The sequence below is a fragment of the Teleopsis dalmanni genome, chromosome X (assembly GCF_002237135.1).
Source record: "Teleopsis dalmanni isolate 2A chromosome X, ASM223713v2, whole genome shotgun sequence".
In the NCBI taxonomy this organism is placed as follows: Eukaryota; Metazoa; Arthropoda; class Insecta; order Diptera; family Diopsidae; genus Teleopsis; species Teleopsis dalmanni.
Window position 1 is genome coordinate 69,034,834 of NC_051848.1, and position 19,142 is coordinate 69,053,975.

Sequence of the window (19,142 nt, forward strand, 5' to 3'; positions counted from 1 at the left end):
TCTGAACAGTTTTTCTGAACCCTTCTTTATTGATTTCAGATGAATTTCAGAGTCCTTATAATGATTAGATCTGGATAAACTTAGAGAACTATGAGCAGAAAATGAAAGAAGGAAAATGTTCTTTTAAAAACTCATTTCTTTTCTATATCAAGTTAAAATTTCTCAACCGTCTCTGTCGGAAATATTGCAGGACTGATCAAATCTTATTAAAAAATAAATCACACGACTAATCCAAATATAGCAAATTTCTATTTAATTTATACTTAATTTAAAAATTATATCTATTTTTTCTTGTAGAATACATAATTTTGCTTTATTTAAATAAAAAAATAACCACAAAAATAAACTGCTTCTGCCCGGTATCGAACCGGGGACCTTCCGCGTGTAAAGCGGACGTGATAACCACTACACCACAGAAGCGTCTACAATTACGATATCTTAATCATGAATTAAATCACACTCTACAGATCATTCCAAACAATTCTGAAAAACTAACCACCTTACCTGGTATTCCTAATCACCTTGATAAACACAATGTTTTACCGACATACATCTTTCTACCGATTGGCACTTATAATTGGGTGTATGTTTAAATTTAAATTAGTTTATCAATAAAAATAAAAGTATACCCTAAATTTTTCTTTAATGCATCTCTATCACATGTCGAGTAAAATTAGGTTATAAATTTTCCCGTAGAAGACTCTTGCTTAACTCTATTGCTCTCCTGGACTAGTTTCATGTTATTCTACTTATAATTTCCCCAGACAACATAAATAAAAAGACATTAAATATTTAGTATAAAGATTACTCAAAACTAGGAGTAATCTAAAAGTCTATTCAAATAGCTACCACGTTCAATACAAAACATTTTTGGAAAACATTGGTGTCAACTGTATTACTTTAAAACTACAATATAAAATACTTTTAATAACATATACACGAAAGAGGTCCTTTCATAGTTTGAATATATTCTGTAATTTCTTTTCGTGTAAGCCCAGTAACGCTTTACTTTTATCCAAACTGCTTTGAAGTTTAGCCAGAGCCGACCAGTATTCTGACGACCAATTTCTAACTGACGTTTAAAGGAATCAGGAATTTAAAGTTTAGTTTTAGTCATAATGGCCTTAGGAATACCAGTTTCCACAACGCTCTCCTCCACCTTAGGCACTGAAAATACAATAAACCAATTATGTACCGCTGTGTGACAAAATTCAATATATAGGAAATGCAAATTTAATCAAACTTACTAGGTGCGGATGGTGCAGGCTTTGTAATTTTGGATAATCCCTTCCTCTTGGTCTTCTTGCGCTTCATCGCTGTTTTGCTTTGCCTTGTATATGTTGTTCAATGTTTACAAAGCGTGCGTGTGACATATTAATTGATTTGCAGTGCTTCAAATCAATTACTCGTTACTGACGCAATACTTCTACTCTATTTATACTTCGAAATGTTAAGGTCATATATATATAAAACATTCTTATATATAAAATGTAGAAATTTATATTGAGATCAAATTCATTTCTTCATACATCAAAATGTTCAAGTCTTACAATTTGTTGATTATTTCAGGTAATTTAATATAAATAATGTAAATAATGTTTGTTGACTTTTAATTCTGGCATTTATTAATGAATAATACTGGTTGGACCCATCTCTCTTGCACGCAATGCCAATTTTTTGATTTCGCTGAAAAAACAACAATTTCTTAAAAACACTTAAAAGTCGGGAGTATGAAAAGTATGTTTACTCATCATACTAACAATACAAGTTAGTTGGATGTTAATTATAAAAAGTCAAAAATATCAATATGCATAAAACCCATTTGGATATGGTGTAAACACAAGTTCGCATCTAATAGCACATTTACACTATCTCATTTAGGCAGTTTTTCTCATTTGCTGTAACATACATAGAGCTTTCATACAAATCAGCTCATTTATTTATAAATCAACACATTTAAGGCGATATTTAAAATATCGGATAAAAATAAGGAAAGGAAGTATTTAATTAAATTTTCGTTTTTGTTGTTCTAAGCCTGACACTTGCAGTCCAAACAAATTAAAATATTTCCTAAGACCACTGACGCTTGGGAATTCTCGAAAAACCGAAACGAATTTCAATAAATTAATTAAAATATTTGAAAAAATAAATCATTTAATTTCTATTCGAATCCTTCTAACTTTTAAATAGTTTCTTTTCGTCATAAGACACGTGCCGAAATTTTTTTGTTACAATTAAAATGTTAACAAACAAAAGTTTTTTAACCGCTTTTTTGACATATAAAAGCTCTATCAGCTGCTTAAATTAGTTCATTAGAGTGTGAACATTCCGCTTTTGGACTCATTAATGTGATTGAGGCAGTGTGAATACGCTATAAACATATAAGACCATAGCATACGACTTTTCTTATCTTATACTGGATTCACAAGAGAGTTTTGTTACATTTTATTTTAGACAGCTAAAATTTATTTGTTTTTTAAAAGCGTTTTTTTTTTGTAATTGCTGCTGTCATTTGAAATTATTCTAGATTTCGATAGATTATTCTTGATCAAGTACAAGTCAAATAGATTTGTATGGGAATTTCGACAGCTTGAAACAGAATTGATTCGTATTTTGTTTCAAGTGAACAATTCACAATAGCACAGTATTGTACAGTACAAAGTCGTGGTATTGTGAATGGTTTTAAGGAATGAATGAAATTTTCATACAAAATGAAACAAAACTGTTATCATATATGCAAAGTAAATATTTTTTGAAAATAGTTAAAAAGTGCAAAAGTATATAATAAAAACTATCAATTAAGTAAATTTTATATAATGTAAATATTTGTATTTTTTTGATGGAAAAAAAGAAAACACAAAAATAAATTTGAAGTAGCTATTGAAGTTTGGAGAAATAAATAAATAAGAATATATAGAAATTTATAATAAAATCTTTATTTTCAATTAAAAAAATTGTGCAAATACATGTAGTTTTGATAAACTTTGGCGCATTTAATATATTATTCCCAGTGCATTTTCGACAACTCTTCTAGTTTTAGCAAAGTTATAATTAAAAGTACTTTCATTTGTACTTTGATTAATGTAATATGAGTAAAACTTTATCACATATTCTGAGAATCTGACCACTGAAATTCGATTGATGAAGTATCGCTAATGTCCATGCTCAGGTCGTTCAGAAGAGGACATGATACTATATGTGATTTAAATAAAAATTCATCATAAATTTAGGAATCATTACATTGAACTGCTACCTTGCGACTAGTTCTAAACTAGTGAATTCACTAGTGCTAAGATGTCTAGTCGTCGAGATACTAGTCGCTTCATAATTCACATTACGTTCGCTTCACTGGTGAATTTTACAATGAGTTGTCATTACCAGTTTCATTTGTCTCCGTACGACGAGTCTTTTCACTAGTTCATGAGGGATAAAATGATGTCAATTGTCCCCGATGATATACCTCAGTACTAGTATTTTCAGTAATTTATGACTTGGAAAGCAATAAATAATACGTGTATTTTATATAATATATATATACATATATTATATATTTTTGTACTAATAAATTACTTTCTAGCTGATTATGTTGTTGTTTAATAAGATCTTTTAGGGGTTTATGGTAATTCTTTACCGTATCTTCAAGGGATTGAATTTTTTTCCATCTCCTTCAACCGATGATCTATAAATGTTGTTGCAACCTTGTCTTTAATGAAAATAAAAAAAATTTGTTTTAAACGCTATTACTATTTTAACTGAATTTGGTACTTACTTGGGTTTTGAACACATTCATTCGTATCCATTACAGCACCTTTTAATAACCCATGTATATCCATATGTAAACTGTTCTCTTTTTAATTTCATCAATTCTAGATATCGTATAATATTATTTTACATGTTTTTGTATTACATTCTTAAAATTATTTGCAACAATGTAGCAGTAAAAGCAATTTTTTATCGAAAGTAAGATCAACATATTTAAAAGCGATATCTGATTGGTCGAAATGCGCTTACACACAACAAACTGAACTCACCCAACGTCATCCCTGACGAGCAATTCGTATTCAGAATAAACACTCAGCCGAGCTTCAACTAGCTCAAATCTCGCAACACATTCAACTTACTCTCAGGAATAGAAAATCCACAGTGAACGTTAAAATGTTCGCTCCAAATATCCCAATAAACCTAATACAGCTGATCGAAAGTTTCTTAAAGAACCGTTCATTTGTAGTAGAAATGGAGAACTTAACATCCTCAATGAAACACATAAAAGCGGGAGTGCCGCAACGCTCACTTCTATCTCCTACGCTTTGCAACTTAAATACGTCATCCCAAAACTCGACCCATCGACACTATCACTTTACACCGATGACAAACACAATTCAGGAACACATTGTCGCGTTAGTCCTATACTTGGAAAGTGTAAGTGCTATAATGGAAAATCAAATTAAACAAAGACAAAACCAAAGCAATATTCATCTACAGAAAATTCCATCAAAATCCAAACCGCCTTAGAATCGGCAATCAAAAACTAAATTGATCAAATACATTGAAATACTTACGAATCACTTTCGATAACAAAAACACTTGGAAAGCGCACATAAATAATAAACGGTCCCATTGCAGTAGTATACTGCATTACCTTCAACCACTCTTCAACTAATTCATGTACGCTGGCGACAATTGTCTCATAGAGAACTACTGGGCTGTTTAAGCAGTGTAATTAGTCAATCTACAAGAGTGTTTGATTTTGTAACGAATAATTGAACTGAAGCGTTTTAAATCAATCGAAATTTTATCTTCATTCTTACAAACTTTAAATAAAAACAATAGATAATGCATCACCATTAGTTATATTCGAAAAACAAACACTCGACTAAGGAATAATATATTTTGTTTAGTTATCTCTGATCATTCGGAGCATTAATGGTACATTATATGTAATATTTCTTCTTATTGATATTCCTTATTTCTCTGAAAATTGGCGTCATAAATCAACGAGTTACTTATATTATACTGTTATTTTATACTAAAGATTTTATATCGGTTTTTTAAGTCATCCCCATGGCCAGAGATAATCGTCGTTAATTTATTTTTAATTGTACCAAGGTATACCCTACTAGTACGTTTTGAACCCAATGTTTTCACAAGAAATTTTCTTCTTCTTTTGATTAATTTCTCTGTTGATTCTCGTACTCTCAATTGTGCCCATCTTTAGCATAGCAAAAACAACGTCTACTAATTTTATTTATGCTTAGTGGCTGATTCGTTCGTCATTTCATCGAAGTTGTTTTGCAGAACAATACTCGCTATTGTTGAGGAAATCGGTGATTACAAATTATTTGACTGAACATTTTATTTTCAAATTTAACATAAGCTAATTACGAATATTAGGACTGTTCCACGAGCTACTCGTAGTAACTTTGCGTAACACTGTGCATACACGGGTGCGTTCCACCAGCAAATTTTCAAGTAAATGAGAGCATCTGAGAGAGAGCAACATCGTAACATGTACGACTTCACTCGTACATTTTATTTCAAGTAAAATTTATATTAATGAGTGAATCAGCAGTTTTGGTTTGAATTTAAAATTTTATATTGTTTATTTGCGCTGCACTGGTGCTCTCATCAGACTTTACTCGAAGCTGTTCCATGAAAATCTATGTAAAGAGCGCAATTTAGCACTTCATTTGTATTATTCTCTCCGTTTGTACTTTACTTGTGTTTTACTTGAATTTTACTACGAGTAACTCGTGACCTATTATATGCACTGAGATAATTGGCTATATTATTAATATTATTATTAGTGTTAGAAAGGGATAAAGGTATGCAACATGAGTACGTTGAAAATTTTCAAAATATGCAACACAACGTTATATACATGGCATTGTTATTGTAACGCTATGTACTGCCGAATTTTTTTAACAATAGGGTGAGATCTATTAAAGATAAGGTAAGCTCTTATAAAACTTTAGTAGTGAGAAAGACAATTAGAAGTATTATGTGAAACAAAATCTTTGTAAAGAATGTCTTTAACTTTAAACGGTAATTATGTTGTACATTTAAATACATAAAATTCAATTATAAATAGCGATAAAAATAAAATAAATGAAAAGAGGCGTGGTATTACTATGCTTGCTAATTTCTTTAATAAATGTTTTCAAGGATTAAATAATATTTAGATAATATAAATTGCAAATGTTTTCTTATGTAGTTAAATTTCAAAACAGTATTTAAAAAAAATCCATCTCTGTCCAAATATCCATTCTTAAGCCCGATTCATGATATATATCCTTCATGATTTTTTTTTATACGTTTTGTCCATTACTTAATTTACTTTAATTTACTTTATCGTCGTAGTACTCCTCATCAATACTGCACAATTTGGGGTACACATCACTAACACCAGTTTCGCAATCTGCAGCTGAAGTCTCACTAGTTTTGTACACGGGCTTTCCAATTATATTATTAGAAGCGTAATTACATGTTAACAAGAAATTTCTGTAACCATCTATCTTATAACGGATCGCAGCACACCCAACATGAGTTGCTCTGTCGGTGACGACGAGAGTGAAATGCCCGATTTGTCTAAACATTTCAAATTTCACATAATGATTAATACAGAATTTTATTATTTTTTTTTGTACTTACTCTCCAGTTACCTCTTCAGGATATTTACTTATCTCATCTGGAGTTACATTTATTGATTCATTAACCCAAGCATTAAAACGATTTTCGACTAACCAAGCAACTGTTTTGGCTGGCTCATCAGTTGTATAACTGTACAAGCCAATATTTTGACCAGAGAATGGAGCACGCAAAGTGCTACGACATTCGTCATGTTTCATCTCACATGTCTTAACGTTCAGTAATGCCATTTCACTTAATTCGTCACACCAAACCATTTGAGCCATTCGTCCTGCCGGAGGAAGTGAACCAACGCCTTCAGCATAAGCATTACGTACGTTGTTATGCAGCTCCAATATCAAATCCTTATGTTTAATTACATTGGCAACTATTGCTGATGATGGGCAGTTCAGTGAAAGTCGCTTAAAATAAAATAATAATTACAATTATAATTACAATTATAATCGTTTATGTTAATAGTTACCCCATCATTATTACAGGCAATATGTCTTTGACCGCAATGATAGATATTGCAATAATCCTCCGATTGGACACGGACAATACCCTGGATTATAGCAATTAATACAATTAACAACTTCATTTTTGTATTTCCTTGTATAACTACTATTACACACTTTATACAACTGATACCTGTTCTTGCAAGTTGGTTGCTTTTATACTAAAATCTTCTAATGCAAGAATGCAATTCTTCGGATATAAAAAACAGATGTGTAAGTGATACTAACAAAATATTTTCAAAAACATAAGCTGTTTTCATCCTATACCATTGCCGTACCAAATAAACAATGTGATTTTTTCATATGTATGTACAATAAAAAATGTATGTGATTCACTTCATTTCTATTATCTAACTATAGAACAAAATCGTTCTATTGTTAGAACGATTAACCTGTAGAATATAAGAATCATTAAATAGAAGATTTGATAAATTAATATAATTGCTACCTAAGGTCTTGAAATAATATTTGCTCTTCTTCTATAATCTGACAAAGCATTTTAAATTGAAATTCCTATATTCATAAAATAAAAATGTATATAATAATATTAACATAAAGTATTTAAAAGGCACTGGTTAACTTCAAAAGAAAACTATCACATAATAACCAAAAATCATAGTTCGGTGTAGGCTAATATCAGCATCTGTACATATGTATGTATATCATAAGCTCTTCTGCGAAATTATTCACTTTAATCAATTTAGTACCAAAATTATCTGTATAATATAACATTGCTTTGAATATACCTAGAGGAGCTTTAATTCGATACTAACGTTTTCAGATCCCGTTCCCATATAATATTTCCTAATATTTGGTAAATTCCATAGCGAAGCGATATGTACACTTCTTTACAGTCAAAATTTACTATACTATTTTGTAGAAATAATTAATCATATTAAACTTTTTGGTGAGATAGGTACTACGCTCACTTGCTATGGACCATTTAAAATTAAGTATTCAAACCCATATAAATTCACCCGAACAACCAGTACCAATCATGCATACCAGTGTATCGTAAATACATGAATAATACATATCGATAAATTTTATTTTTTATTAAGCAATAAATAGTCGAACAGTGATCACTACATAATATTAAACAATTTAATGTCATTCTAAAACAGAACCTCTATTTGATCAAAAAATTATTTCAATTTTCATTATATTATCATATCAATTTTAATTTTGTTTAGATTAAAGCTTTGATCGGACTAAGCAGAAATTGGTTTAAATGATGCTCTCCTAGAGTATGCACTAAGATTTTAACTGATGAGCAAAACTTGTATGATAGGCTATCTATAAGCTAAATAGCTGGTTCATACCTACAGTTATGGTAAGGTATCCCTCTTCAGCAGAACAAAGTTGAGATTGCCGGTGGGATATTAAACGGGTCACCATGAACTGCGTTATCACCTTAATAAAATGGCTCTGTCCGAAGATATGGAGTGTCGACTCTGCTTAGAAACAGACGAGATTTCCTGTAACACTCTCTGTGACTGCTCAGCCTTAATCTGGGCCAGGAAGAGGTCATTGAGAAGAGAGCTGCACTCCCTTCAGCCATTAGGAGGTTTTCACAGCCGACATTGTGGTCTTCATGTCTTCTGTTAGGTTAGGGTCTATTGTTGAACAAAAGATCAATCTGGTTGCAGTGCTCTCCTCCGTTGGGAAGTAGTACCCCGTTCATATTTATTTTATTCTATTCTATGATATTTTATATATTTTAGATTTTTTAAAGTGAAAAGTAAAAGTAATTCTGTTCAAAAATGAAGAGTTTATAAGGACACTTACCATAGTATTTCCAATACATATCATAAAAATGGCTTCAGCACGTGCATTTAATAGAATATATTGAAAACAGTTTCTTTTAATTCAAAAAAAATTGAGAGCGATTGATTTATTATAGATTACTTTCTGCAATACGTTGTTCATAGTGTAGTCATAATGTTTTCTTTCAAAGTAGTAAAACAACTCTCGTAACTTACGAAATAAAACATGTGAAGTAACAGCAATGCTCTTAAGATCTTCAAAGTAAGGTTTAATAGTACAAAATTTTAATCTTAAGTGTCAGTACAGCCAAATTCAAAATCAGTCTATTGTGAATGTCCACTGGAAACATATTGCAAAATTCCAGTCATCCGTTAAAATCGTTAAGCATTTTATTAACTAATAAATTCAAATACATTAATAAATAAATTAATTTTAATATATAAGATAAAAATGCTTGCCATTGTCCGTCTAATATTCATTTTATTTTGTTTTATCTATATTAATAAATTTTCAGTATTTACAATATTTATATTATATTGTACATAACACAACAAAAAACATATGTCAAAAAAAAACATTAAACGTATTTCAAGAGTTATGTCTATTTTTTGCAACCATACTTAATGCTGTTTTTTTACAACTCTGAAAGAAAAAATTATGGCTATTATGTAAGTAACAACGTGCTAAGAAGTACATATATTAGTTAATCGTAACCCTAAATTATATATAGCATATAGGACAATATTTTAAATTCTATCGTCTTAGAGATACTCGTATTAATAACATTTTCGATTGGTAAACGTAGTGTAACTTTTTCAATCGAGATTCATTTTCAGTGCAATTTTCATTTTCCACTGGTAAATCTCGAATGATATGTATAACACTAGAGATTAATTTGTGACACTCTAGATATTTTGAAAGAGTAGTAAAATTACACTGAAAGTAACATCTGTTTTAAATGATTTGACAAATAATGTGTGATTTAATTCGATTTATGCAATTATGAGAAAGATCGAAAGTAAATCTAGGTTGAATCCAAATTTACCTATCCTAAACGCCATAAGAAAGTTTCATAATGCACCAAATCCAGCAATAGTTATACTACCTCGAAGAAATACTAGAGAGGTCAATTTTGAAAAGTATACCACAATTCATTGACCACATATGTGAGGAAGAATAAGGAAAACTAACGGATACCTCTCTACCATAACAATGTAAGCTCTTTCACATTAGCTCAAACAAATGAATACTTGAGCATTTCAAACATTGACCATCCGCTGTACTATTGTCCACTTTTTCGTGGACAATAGTTTTCTTCTAGAGAAGAATGTTCCTGCGGTCTAAAACCATGATTTGCAAGTATTTTTAACACTAACAACAAATAATAATAATAATAATAAAATAATAACTAACAAATAATTTTTTTTAACTATTAAGCTCATAATATATTAACATATGTATATACTCTTACAGTGAAAAATTAAAAAAAAGATGTATATTAAATCTGATATTGCTAAAACCAACTTATTGATACACACTATTATAGTGCAATTAAAAAACAGACTAAAATAATAATGGAACAGATCTATGCATGAATCATCCAAAAATATATCAATATTCAGGTTTGTATTTTTATATATTTACATTCGGTGGATGTCTGCATGTATTTTCAATGAGTAATGAATCAATTAAAATCATATAAAAAGTGCTTCTGGGTGGATTATATATAACGTCGACAAATGGTTTAAATTGTTTACTTTTCGTTAAATAATAAAAATAAGCGCTTATCTAACTACTGAACTATTCTCAGTATTACTAATTACTAATTATGAAAATTGTAAAAAAACTTTCTAAGACGGAGTTTTATTTATCTAAAAAGTAAAAATTATTTTTGCCTTATAATTAGTTAATAAATACTGAAAAAATATTATAATAGCACTATTTCAATAATATCTATAAATTTTATTCATAAAAGTGCCATGAACATGTATTGAATTTATTCCAGTACCTCTACATTCCTTAAAATATCATACTTGCCTTATTAAGATATAGAAAAAAAGTACACAATTCATTAATAATTATTTAAATTATAATTATGATTGATAGAAAATTTCTTTATTAATTCAATGGAAGAAGATATCACACAATCTTCTTTTCACTAAACAAAACAATTTCTTCCTCATATATATATATATATATATATATATATATGACTAGAGATATTTAATATTGAATTATATACAGTTCTCATTTATTTCAATAATAAGCATTTTCTTTTATAAGCATATCACAAAAGAATAACCGCTTGTTTTAAAATTAACATATGAAACAACAACACTGCTAGCTTATTTAGTTCAACCTTTTTGAAATCGCTTAAGTAATAAGCAACTCAAAGCGGCTATTGTAAACAGAAAATAATGAAAAAAGAAGGATATATAGAGAGCGGAATATGATCTGTCAGTCATATTCACAAATTATATTAAAAAAATTACTTTTTTAAAATATTTAAATTTACTCATTTACACTCGCAACTCTTCTGTCATCTGACTGGAATTTTACAAAAATAGTTCAATAGTTCAGTTTTGAAGCAGTTTCAGAAAACTATGCTTATTTTTGCAAATTTTGTGTTTGCTTTGTATGTTAATTTTTAAGTGATACGTGTTTTATTGGAACATTAATGTCAAAAGAATGCACCTATTGTCATCTTTGCTCATAACGTTTGACGATGGAAAATTCATATGAATAAATAAATAAATTTGGAACCTTTAATTTACTTTGTGCTTTTTGATATCACTCTGTATATATACAGTTTCCCATTTATAATTTTTTATATGTATAGCTTCAATAATGTAAGAAGGCCTAATATTTTTAATATATGTAATCTAATGCGGGCCATGTATGTTAACATACATGTCAAATGAATATATGAGCCTAAGAAATTTGTATCCATTCCAACATTCAAGTAAATGGGCTTTCTAGAGAACATTATTACTCTAGTTGAAGTTAGTTGAGTTGGTGCACCTGAGCACTTTTACTCTCTATTAACTGCAAGGTTTCTACAAAACCCCTCTTTGTGCCTTGTCTGGATTATTGTTTATCACTTCATTAGACTAAGCAATAATTGACCTCAGATCTGCATATCTCCCCGAGGTGCCTGTAATCATTTTGAGATTTGATAACGCGGTGTTAGTAAGTCTGTCAGATTTCGCAAATAATTTCAGGGCTCTATCCTTTATGTATTTTTTGATGGGATCAATCTTGAGGCCTAGTAGTTGTTTAGATTAATCTTCATCAACAAAATACTCAGTACCCAAAATTCAAGCTGTCGAAAAGTATGTCATGGAAATAGTCGCCGTGGAAGCTATCGTACGATCGAAATAAAAGTTGAAGCATTACCTCTCAGTCATACTGACTTAGTAAACAGTAGTGTTATGTGACGTTACACAATTTTTTTAACGTTGTTTGTTCGGTAATTCACTGATTCAGAACATTTTCAAAAATTTTTTATTATAGACATTGGCGTTCAAATAAAACCTGTGGTTTAAAAACAACAACCGAGGGCGACCATCAACTAATAATTCGATTGTCTAAATTTTTGAGCAACCTGTGTTTTTTTGAGTATTCACATCATTATTATTTTGAATATATTCAACTGCATTCTTCTACGACGTACACTTCGTCCAATTCAAAGTTGAACTTTCTGTTTTGCATTTTGCAACACTGCCAGCTCCGTTGTGAAATCATATGATTGGAAACACATGCGAATTATTCAGATTGTGGTATTCGCGAGCTCTTGCATTTGTAAAATACAATATTCCGCTTATATATAGTACTTTCACTTAACTAAGGAAGCTAAAAGTTTACCCGTATTAATACCAGTATTATTACAAAAAGAAGATAAGTAAGCATTTCAACAAAATTTTTATTTGTTTTTACCTTTTATTTTTGAAAAAAAATTTTAATATAATTTGGCAGAATATTAAAAATAGATTGTGTTATTAATTAAAACAGTTAAGAACCTTCTAAAATCGTCACAAATACAAAATTCTAATAATATCAAGAGTACTACATATCAGGAATCAATATCAAAGGCTTTTACCAGGAAGTTACATACAGCCGTCAATCATTTTATTTAATCTTGTATTGCAAAATTGATTGCATTGAATTGGTTGGATTACCAATTCACTGGTAATTATCAAATATCTGCAGGTAAGTCTAATACTATAAGTCGCTGTAATATTTTTATAGTCAATGGCATAAAAAATTTTTAAATTTAAAAAAAAAAAATGTCAGTTAACATGTACAATATTTGAGATGGGGTATGACGTCATACAAAAAAATGCAAAATTTTTAATTAGCAATCATGAAAATGGTTTAAAATTAGTTTAGGATAACTTGGAGTCCTCATACTCAGTGGTCGTAGAGGGAAGAACTGAGGAGGTTGAGATATAAACTCCGTCTTGGCAACATGAAATATAATATAAAAATTCAGATAAATACAAAAGTGCTGGCCTTTCTGACCAGTTACTTAGTCAATCTTTTATTAATCTCAGATTCTAACAATTGCTCATTCTTATATATGCAGCAAAACAAATCATTCCGGATTAGACAATTATATGAGGAATAATTGATTAAACAATTTCCTTTTTTCACGTCTTAAAAATACTCTCAGATATGCGTGAAATATTTATTTTTACTCCTTAAGCATGTCTTGTAGAAATTCTTGAATTTTGACTTTTTAAACTTATCTCAATATTATTTTCTTTTAAAAATTGGTACCCATTTATAGTTTACTAGACTTATTTCTATCACGCTTACTACTTCGTTAAAATTTATTAACCTCATCATCTTAACTTCAAAGACCACTTTATTATCCGCATCCGTAACAATTCTAGCATCAATTTTATCCATCAATTTTTCGCAGCTTTTTAACCTAGTTAAAGAACCTCTTCAAGCTCAACAGAACAAAACAGCTTCGTTAGCTACTTTACCATAACTACAAGCCCGTTTCCTCAACTACTTTAACTAAAGTAGTAAACAGTATCGACTGTTCTGTAAGAACAATTTGCATTATTGGATTTATTACCATCAATAGTGTCATCTGCATGATAAGTCTTAACAGCAATATCGAAAATGTTACATCAGCTGCATTAACTGCACTATCAGTACCAACCGCTTTAAAAAAGTTATCAACCCTTAGTGGGACCTAACATTTCTGGGAGTTCAACAAATAACAAAACTTATCCGGCATTTTAAAATAGAGAGTTCTTAGTGAATAGTACTGTAGAAATTAACTGTATTATTAGCTTTATCAATGCATACAATATAATCAATATCACGACTTTCTAAAATATTTTTCAGCTTATTAGTATAATTCCTCCTATTATCATTATTTTTTTAAATCAATTTCTTGTAAATGAGCACTTTCCTCTGTGCAGCTTCTCTGCTACAACTTTTCCATGTTTTCATCTCTCTTCAAATTTCTCTTATAGCGTATATTATTGATAGATAACTGATTGACTTTTAAAAAAAGATCATTAACTTTTCTAATAACTACATGTTATATACTTCCATTGTTTGTCATTAAAACTACGCCAATAAATCTTTGCTCAGTTCTTCTGTCCTTCATTGTTTTGTATTGTTTACTTATGATTGAAGAGGTCTTTCAACTATCCTTATTCAATATTATAACAAACAAACTGATACCTACTTTTTAAATGGAAGCACTATATAACAAACATGTTGAGTTATTTTGTTATATCAGGTCATCAACTTTGCAGTGTTTAATTAACTTTACTTCAGCACCATCCAGCATAGCCAAAGGTATTTTTAAAACCCAGTACTCTCTGTTTTTCCAAATTCTTTGTAATTCATACACTTCTACATTTGGTAGGTGTGTGTTCAATTATTTATAATGATTTGCCTATCAAATAATAAGTTGTTTAATTCAATTATTCTTAGTTGTAGTTTTGTACTAACTTTCTTATTTTGCTTTGATTTCTAGCCCTCACATCTATTCACCTTCACTTTATAATATCTTACTCCTCAAAGTCTGAAACCATGTTGATGTTCATTACTGATGATCGTTTTAGAGTTGTTATGTATTGTTGTTATTGAGCTGAGTCAACAAATTAATCACTGTATCCTCATCGCTATATTTAAGTATTTAATATGTAATGATGGTATTCCCATAAGTGCACACAGTTTCACTTACCTATAACTAATCAAATACCATGTGGATTACTGATCATGTATTCTGATCATATATTCTAATCATGTGTTCTGATCTGGTATTCTGAATACATGATCAGATGAATCAGGTTGACAAGTACTACTGTTGCTGCATGGATCATGCGAAATATTGTAACTGAAACTATTTTCGAAATAATAATAACAAAATAATGGCATAATAAATTTAATAAAGTGTACTATTAACGTCCCCTCGTATAACAACTCTGTCGATTAATTTCGGTCATTTAAAAAATGTTTATCTTATTGAATAATACTAAATTTTTAATAAATAAACACATGTATAAATATAGTCTTTCAGTTTATTCTGCCTCTTTATCCTCTTCCCCCTGGCTAAATTTTTTTTTATCCCATACTCCATTAGGAGCTTAAGTATACAACAAATGATTCCCAACTGTCTCTATTTTGCGAAATTTGTCGAAGTTCGTTAAACGATTTGCCAGTATTAATTGTTGTTCGCCATGTTGCCATTGGCTGGCCCTTACGCCGAGATATCGTCATAAGGTTTAGGCAGGGTATGGTCTATCCACCCAAATTTACGCTATTAAATTTCAATATTAATAGACATCTCGTCAGTTTGCCTCCAGAGTTCTTCATTTGATATCATTCTTGGCCACCATATCTTCATAATGTTTCGCAAGTAACGGTTGATGAAAGTTTGTAGTGTCTTTTTAATTTCTTCCGTTACAAGCCAAGTTTCTAATCTATATAACAAGACAGACTTAACGCATGCATTAAAAATTTATAATTTTTAAAATGCAGATGTTGGGTTCACGCCATATATTTCGTAGCCTGGTGACAGCACCTCTTACTTTTTGTATTCGATTGCTCTTGTCCCTGGCTACATACTTGCAACAAAAAAATTATTTTTGTTGCATGTCGCATATATTTTGCTGACTCTGCGCAAGTTACTGCTACAATGCGACTTGGTACTGTAGTCCAAACGACTTAGGTAACTTTGTAACTTCTATAGTAGCAGTAGTTCGTTCTATAGTGTAAAATAACTAAACACAAATTGATATATTGACGTTGTCTATCGCATTGGTTCCCACATTAAATGAAAACCAGTGACAATCTTCCAATTTGGTACTATTAAAGTAGTCGTATGTCGGATGCATTCTGGGCACGGCATTATGCATTTTATACAGTGTTATATTAATGTTTTAAACAATTATAACAGGTTTGCCTTGATTTATCACACAACATCCTTTAAATATAATTTTATACATTTTTTACAAAGTTAGTAAAATTAGTAAATTCATAAGTATATATTATACGTATTACGTATATTGTTTTAGAATCCATTTAAGATTAAAATGTTAATGTATTTAAATTTTATATACTAGGAAGCAAATTAGAAAATTGATTCACGAAAATCTAAAGTGACTTGTGCGGTTGATTTAACCTTTGGCTAACAAAATTATTTAGTTTGGATCTGAAGAATTCAAGTTGAAATAAAATTTGGTGAGCGTAATCTGAAAACAGCAGGTGAGCCCAATGCTCCTCTATATCACTCGTGACTATTGTTATCGTTAATTTAGAGGCACCAGTAGTCGTTTGCATCCAAAACATGGCTGCGAAAATTTTGAAAGTGCGTAAACTAGACAAGCAAGTCGCCGGAGTAAACGAAGAGACTAGTACCGGCTATAAACCCACAAAAATTAATTTCTGCACTGATTTTGACAAATACGTTTTGACAATAAACTTTGTAAAACGTGGTTGGCATCACGTAAGAGCCGAAAGCAATTGGCATTTCTTTTGGTCAAGTATTATGACTTGTAGAAATGTGTTTAGCGTTGACAGTGGTTACCGTATGAATGACAATCAAATTATAAACCATTTTCCTAATCACTATGAACTATCACGAAAGGATTTACTTATTAAGAATATAAAAAGATACCGTAAGGACTTAGAACGTGAAGGAAACCCCTTAGCTAAGAAGATCGGATGCACTGCAGGTGGTACTCGATATATGTATTTGGATTTTATACCAATAACTTATGTCTTACCGTCCGATTATAACATGTTCGTTGAAGAATTTCGTAAAAATCCATACAGTACTTGGATTATGAAACCGTGCAGTAAGTCTCAGGGAACTGGAATATTTCTCATAAACAAATTAACTCAATTGAAAAAATGGGCTCGAGAGTCGAAGGGACCTTATCATATAGTCAGTTCTAGAGATAGCTACGTTATATCGAAATACATCGAGAATCCTTTGCTTATAGGTGGAAAGAAGTTTGATCTTCGTATATATGTGCTAGTCACATCTTTCCGTCCATTAAAAGTGTATCAATACAAATCAGGATTTTGCCGATTCTGTACAGCTAAATACGATACGAGTGAAACGAATCTACGCAATAAATATATGCATTTGACTAATGTAAGTGTTCAGCGACGTGGATGTGATTATAACAGTTCGCACGGTGGTAAGTGGTCATTGAAAAATTTAATTCTTTATCTTGAGGGCACACGTGGGAAAAGAGTGACAGACAAACTTTCCGATGATATTTCGTGGTTGATTGTGCATACTATGCAATCTGTCGCCGCACTTATGTCTAACGATAAGCATTGTTTCGAGTTATATGGTTTTGACATAATTATCGATAACAACTTGAAGCCATGGCTTATAGAAGTTAATGCGTCACCATCTCTAACACCAACGACTGCTTCCGACCGTATACTCAAGCAAAAATTGATTGACGATGTAATATCGGTTGTACTCCCTCCAAGTGGCTTACCAGATGTGCGTTGGAACAAAATGCCTACTGTTGATGCTTTAGGTAATTTTGAACTGTTACTTGATGAGGATTTAGCATTGAGGGATGCAATTATAATGAAAAACAATAACAGATTTAAGAAACAACGTGAATCTTCAACCAAATAATGTGTGTTCTTCATTTGATTAAATTTTTTTTTTTAAATATTTCTGATCATCTACATTCATTATACGTTTTTTATGGATAATGTCGACAACATTATAGAATTTTAAACAAATTTATTATGTCATATAACTGATTAAAATATGCAGATTTGCCTAAATAAGTAATTTAAGTTTTTTTTATTGAAAATCTACTTTTAAAGTTCAAGCGAATTTAGAAAAAATCAAATAAAACCTCTTTTCACCATTTTCCCTCAATACAGTTCATATTTTTAAATTTTTAGAAAAGAATTTCGTCTTTGCTTTGGTGAAACTTAGGGTAAAATTCTGCTTTAAAGGAAAAAGTTGTATACGGAATTTTATTTAATTGCATTTAAATATAACTATTTGCAAACATCCGTAAATGTTCCAAATACAATATTATAGTTACACAAAGGCTATCTAACAATATTTTACAAACTGTTGAGAATAGAAGTGCCCTAGAAAGCTTCATAACTCAAGACAAGTCATAGCTTTTCCAGTTAAACTTTTTCTATTTTGTTGATTATAAACATTACTCCTTCTCTTACCTATAGCAATCAACTTAAGGGCATTATAAGTACTCTCACTTTATCTGCTACACCGATAAAACAATTTCCCAATAACTAAGACACTGTTACAAAGATGTATTGTATACCCACCTACATAGCTCAAGATGAAGCCTAGCTTCTACAACTAAACTCTTCTATTGTTGTTTAAAAATTTTACTTCCGTTACTTATGCTTATCAACTTCAGGTTATTTTTACTTTTGTGAACTCATTCGATATATGTATTAACGAGTTAAGAAGTTTGCTTAAGAGAGCGATTATTTTAACATAAATATAGGAAGACTAGTATTCACAGAGCCATTAATAAAACAAGTAGTGAATTTCACACCATCAAATATATTGCTTTCAAGTTCACATCTAAGATAGGTAGATTCTGGCGACAATATTGCCTCAGGCACAAATATAAGAAATTGGAAAACGGTTGCGTAGATTAGGGCTAACTAAATTTTAACACAGACGAAAACTAACTGAAAGTTGTACAGTTGTAAAGATGAATTCTAAATTCTAAATGGACC

General features: G+C 30.4%; 2 protein-coding genes and 1 non-coding gene across 4 annotated transcripts; 1 reads left to right on the forward strand and 2 right to left on the reverse strand.

The window, feature by feature from the left end:
* Positions 1–347: 347 nt before the first annotated feature.
* Trnav-uac lies at positions 348–420 on the reverse strand. Its single transcript has one exon. It is a non-coding gene; the product is annotated as a tRNA-Val (tRNA).
* Positions 421–6,169: 5,749 nt separating this feature from the next.
* Positions 6,170–7,270, reverse strand: LOC119689504 (antigen 5 like allergen Cul n 1-like). The gene is made up of 3 exons (XM_038104336.1): positions 7,109–7,270; positions 6,649–7,046; positions 6,170–6,585 (listed from the first exon to the last, which is right to left on the reverse strand). Exons 1-3 carry the CDS (start codon positions 7,223–7,225, stop codon positions 6,336–6,338), a joined length of 765 nt encoding a protein of 254 aa, XP_037960264.1. The 5' UTR covers positions 7,226–7,270; the 3' UTR covers positions 6,170–6,335.
* Positions 7,271–12,889: 5,619 nt separating this feature from the next.
* On the forward strand, positions 12,890–18,192 carry LOC119662179 (probable tubulin polyglutamylase TTLL1). Of its 2 annotated transcripts, XM_038071744.1 has the most exons (3): positions 12,890–13,118; positions 16,505–16,646; positions 16,700–18,192. In XM_038071744.1, exon 3 carries the CDS (start codon positions 16,729–16,731, stop codon positions 18,043–18,045), a length of 1,317 nt encoding a protein of 438 aa, XP_037927672.1. In that variant the 5' UTR covers positions 12,890–13,118; positions 16,505–16,646; positions 16,700–16,728; the 3' UTR covers positions 18,046–18,192. The 2 variants fall into 2 exon arrangements, with proteins under 2 accessions (XP_037927672.1, XP_037927671.1); XM_038071743.1 differs by having other exon boundaries at positions 16,505–18,192.
* The last annotated feature ends 950 nt before the right edge of the window (positions 18,193–19,142 follow it).

Coding starts and splice junctions, on each gene's coding strand:
- LOC119689504 (XM_038104336.1), bottom strand. CDS start 7,225: ATGAAGTTGTTAATTGTATTAATTGCTATAATCCAGGGTATTGTCCGT. Junction 7,047..7,108: donor TTGCCTGTAATAATGATGGG/GTAACTATTAAC, acceptor TTTTATTTTAAG/CGACTTTCACTGAACTGCCC. Junction 6,586..6,648: donor CCTGAAGAGGTAACTGGAGA/GTAAGTACAAAA, acceptor TGAAATGTTTAG/ACAAATCGGGCATTTCACTC.
- LOC119662179 (XM_038071743.1), top strand. CDS start 16,729: ATGGCTGCGAAAATTTTGAAAGTGCGTAAACTAGACAAGCAAGTCGCC.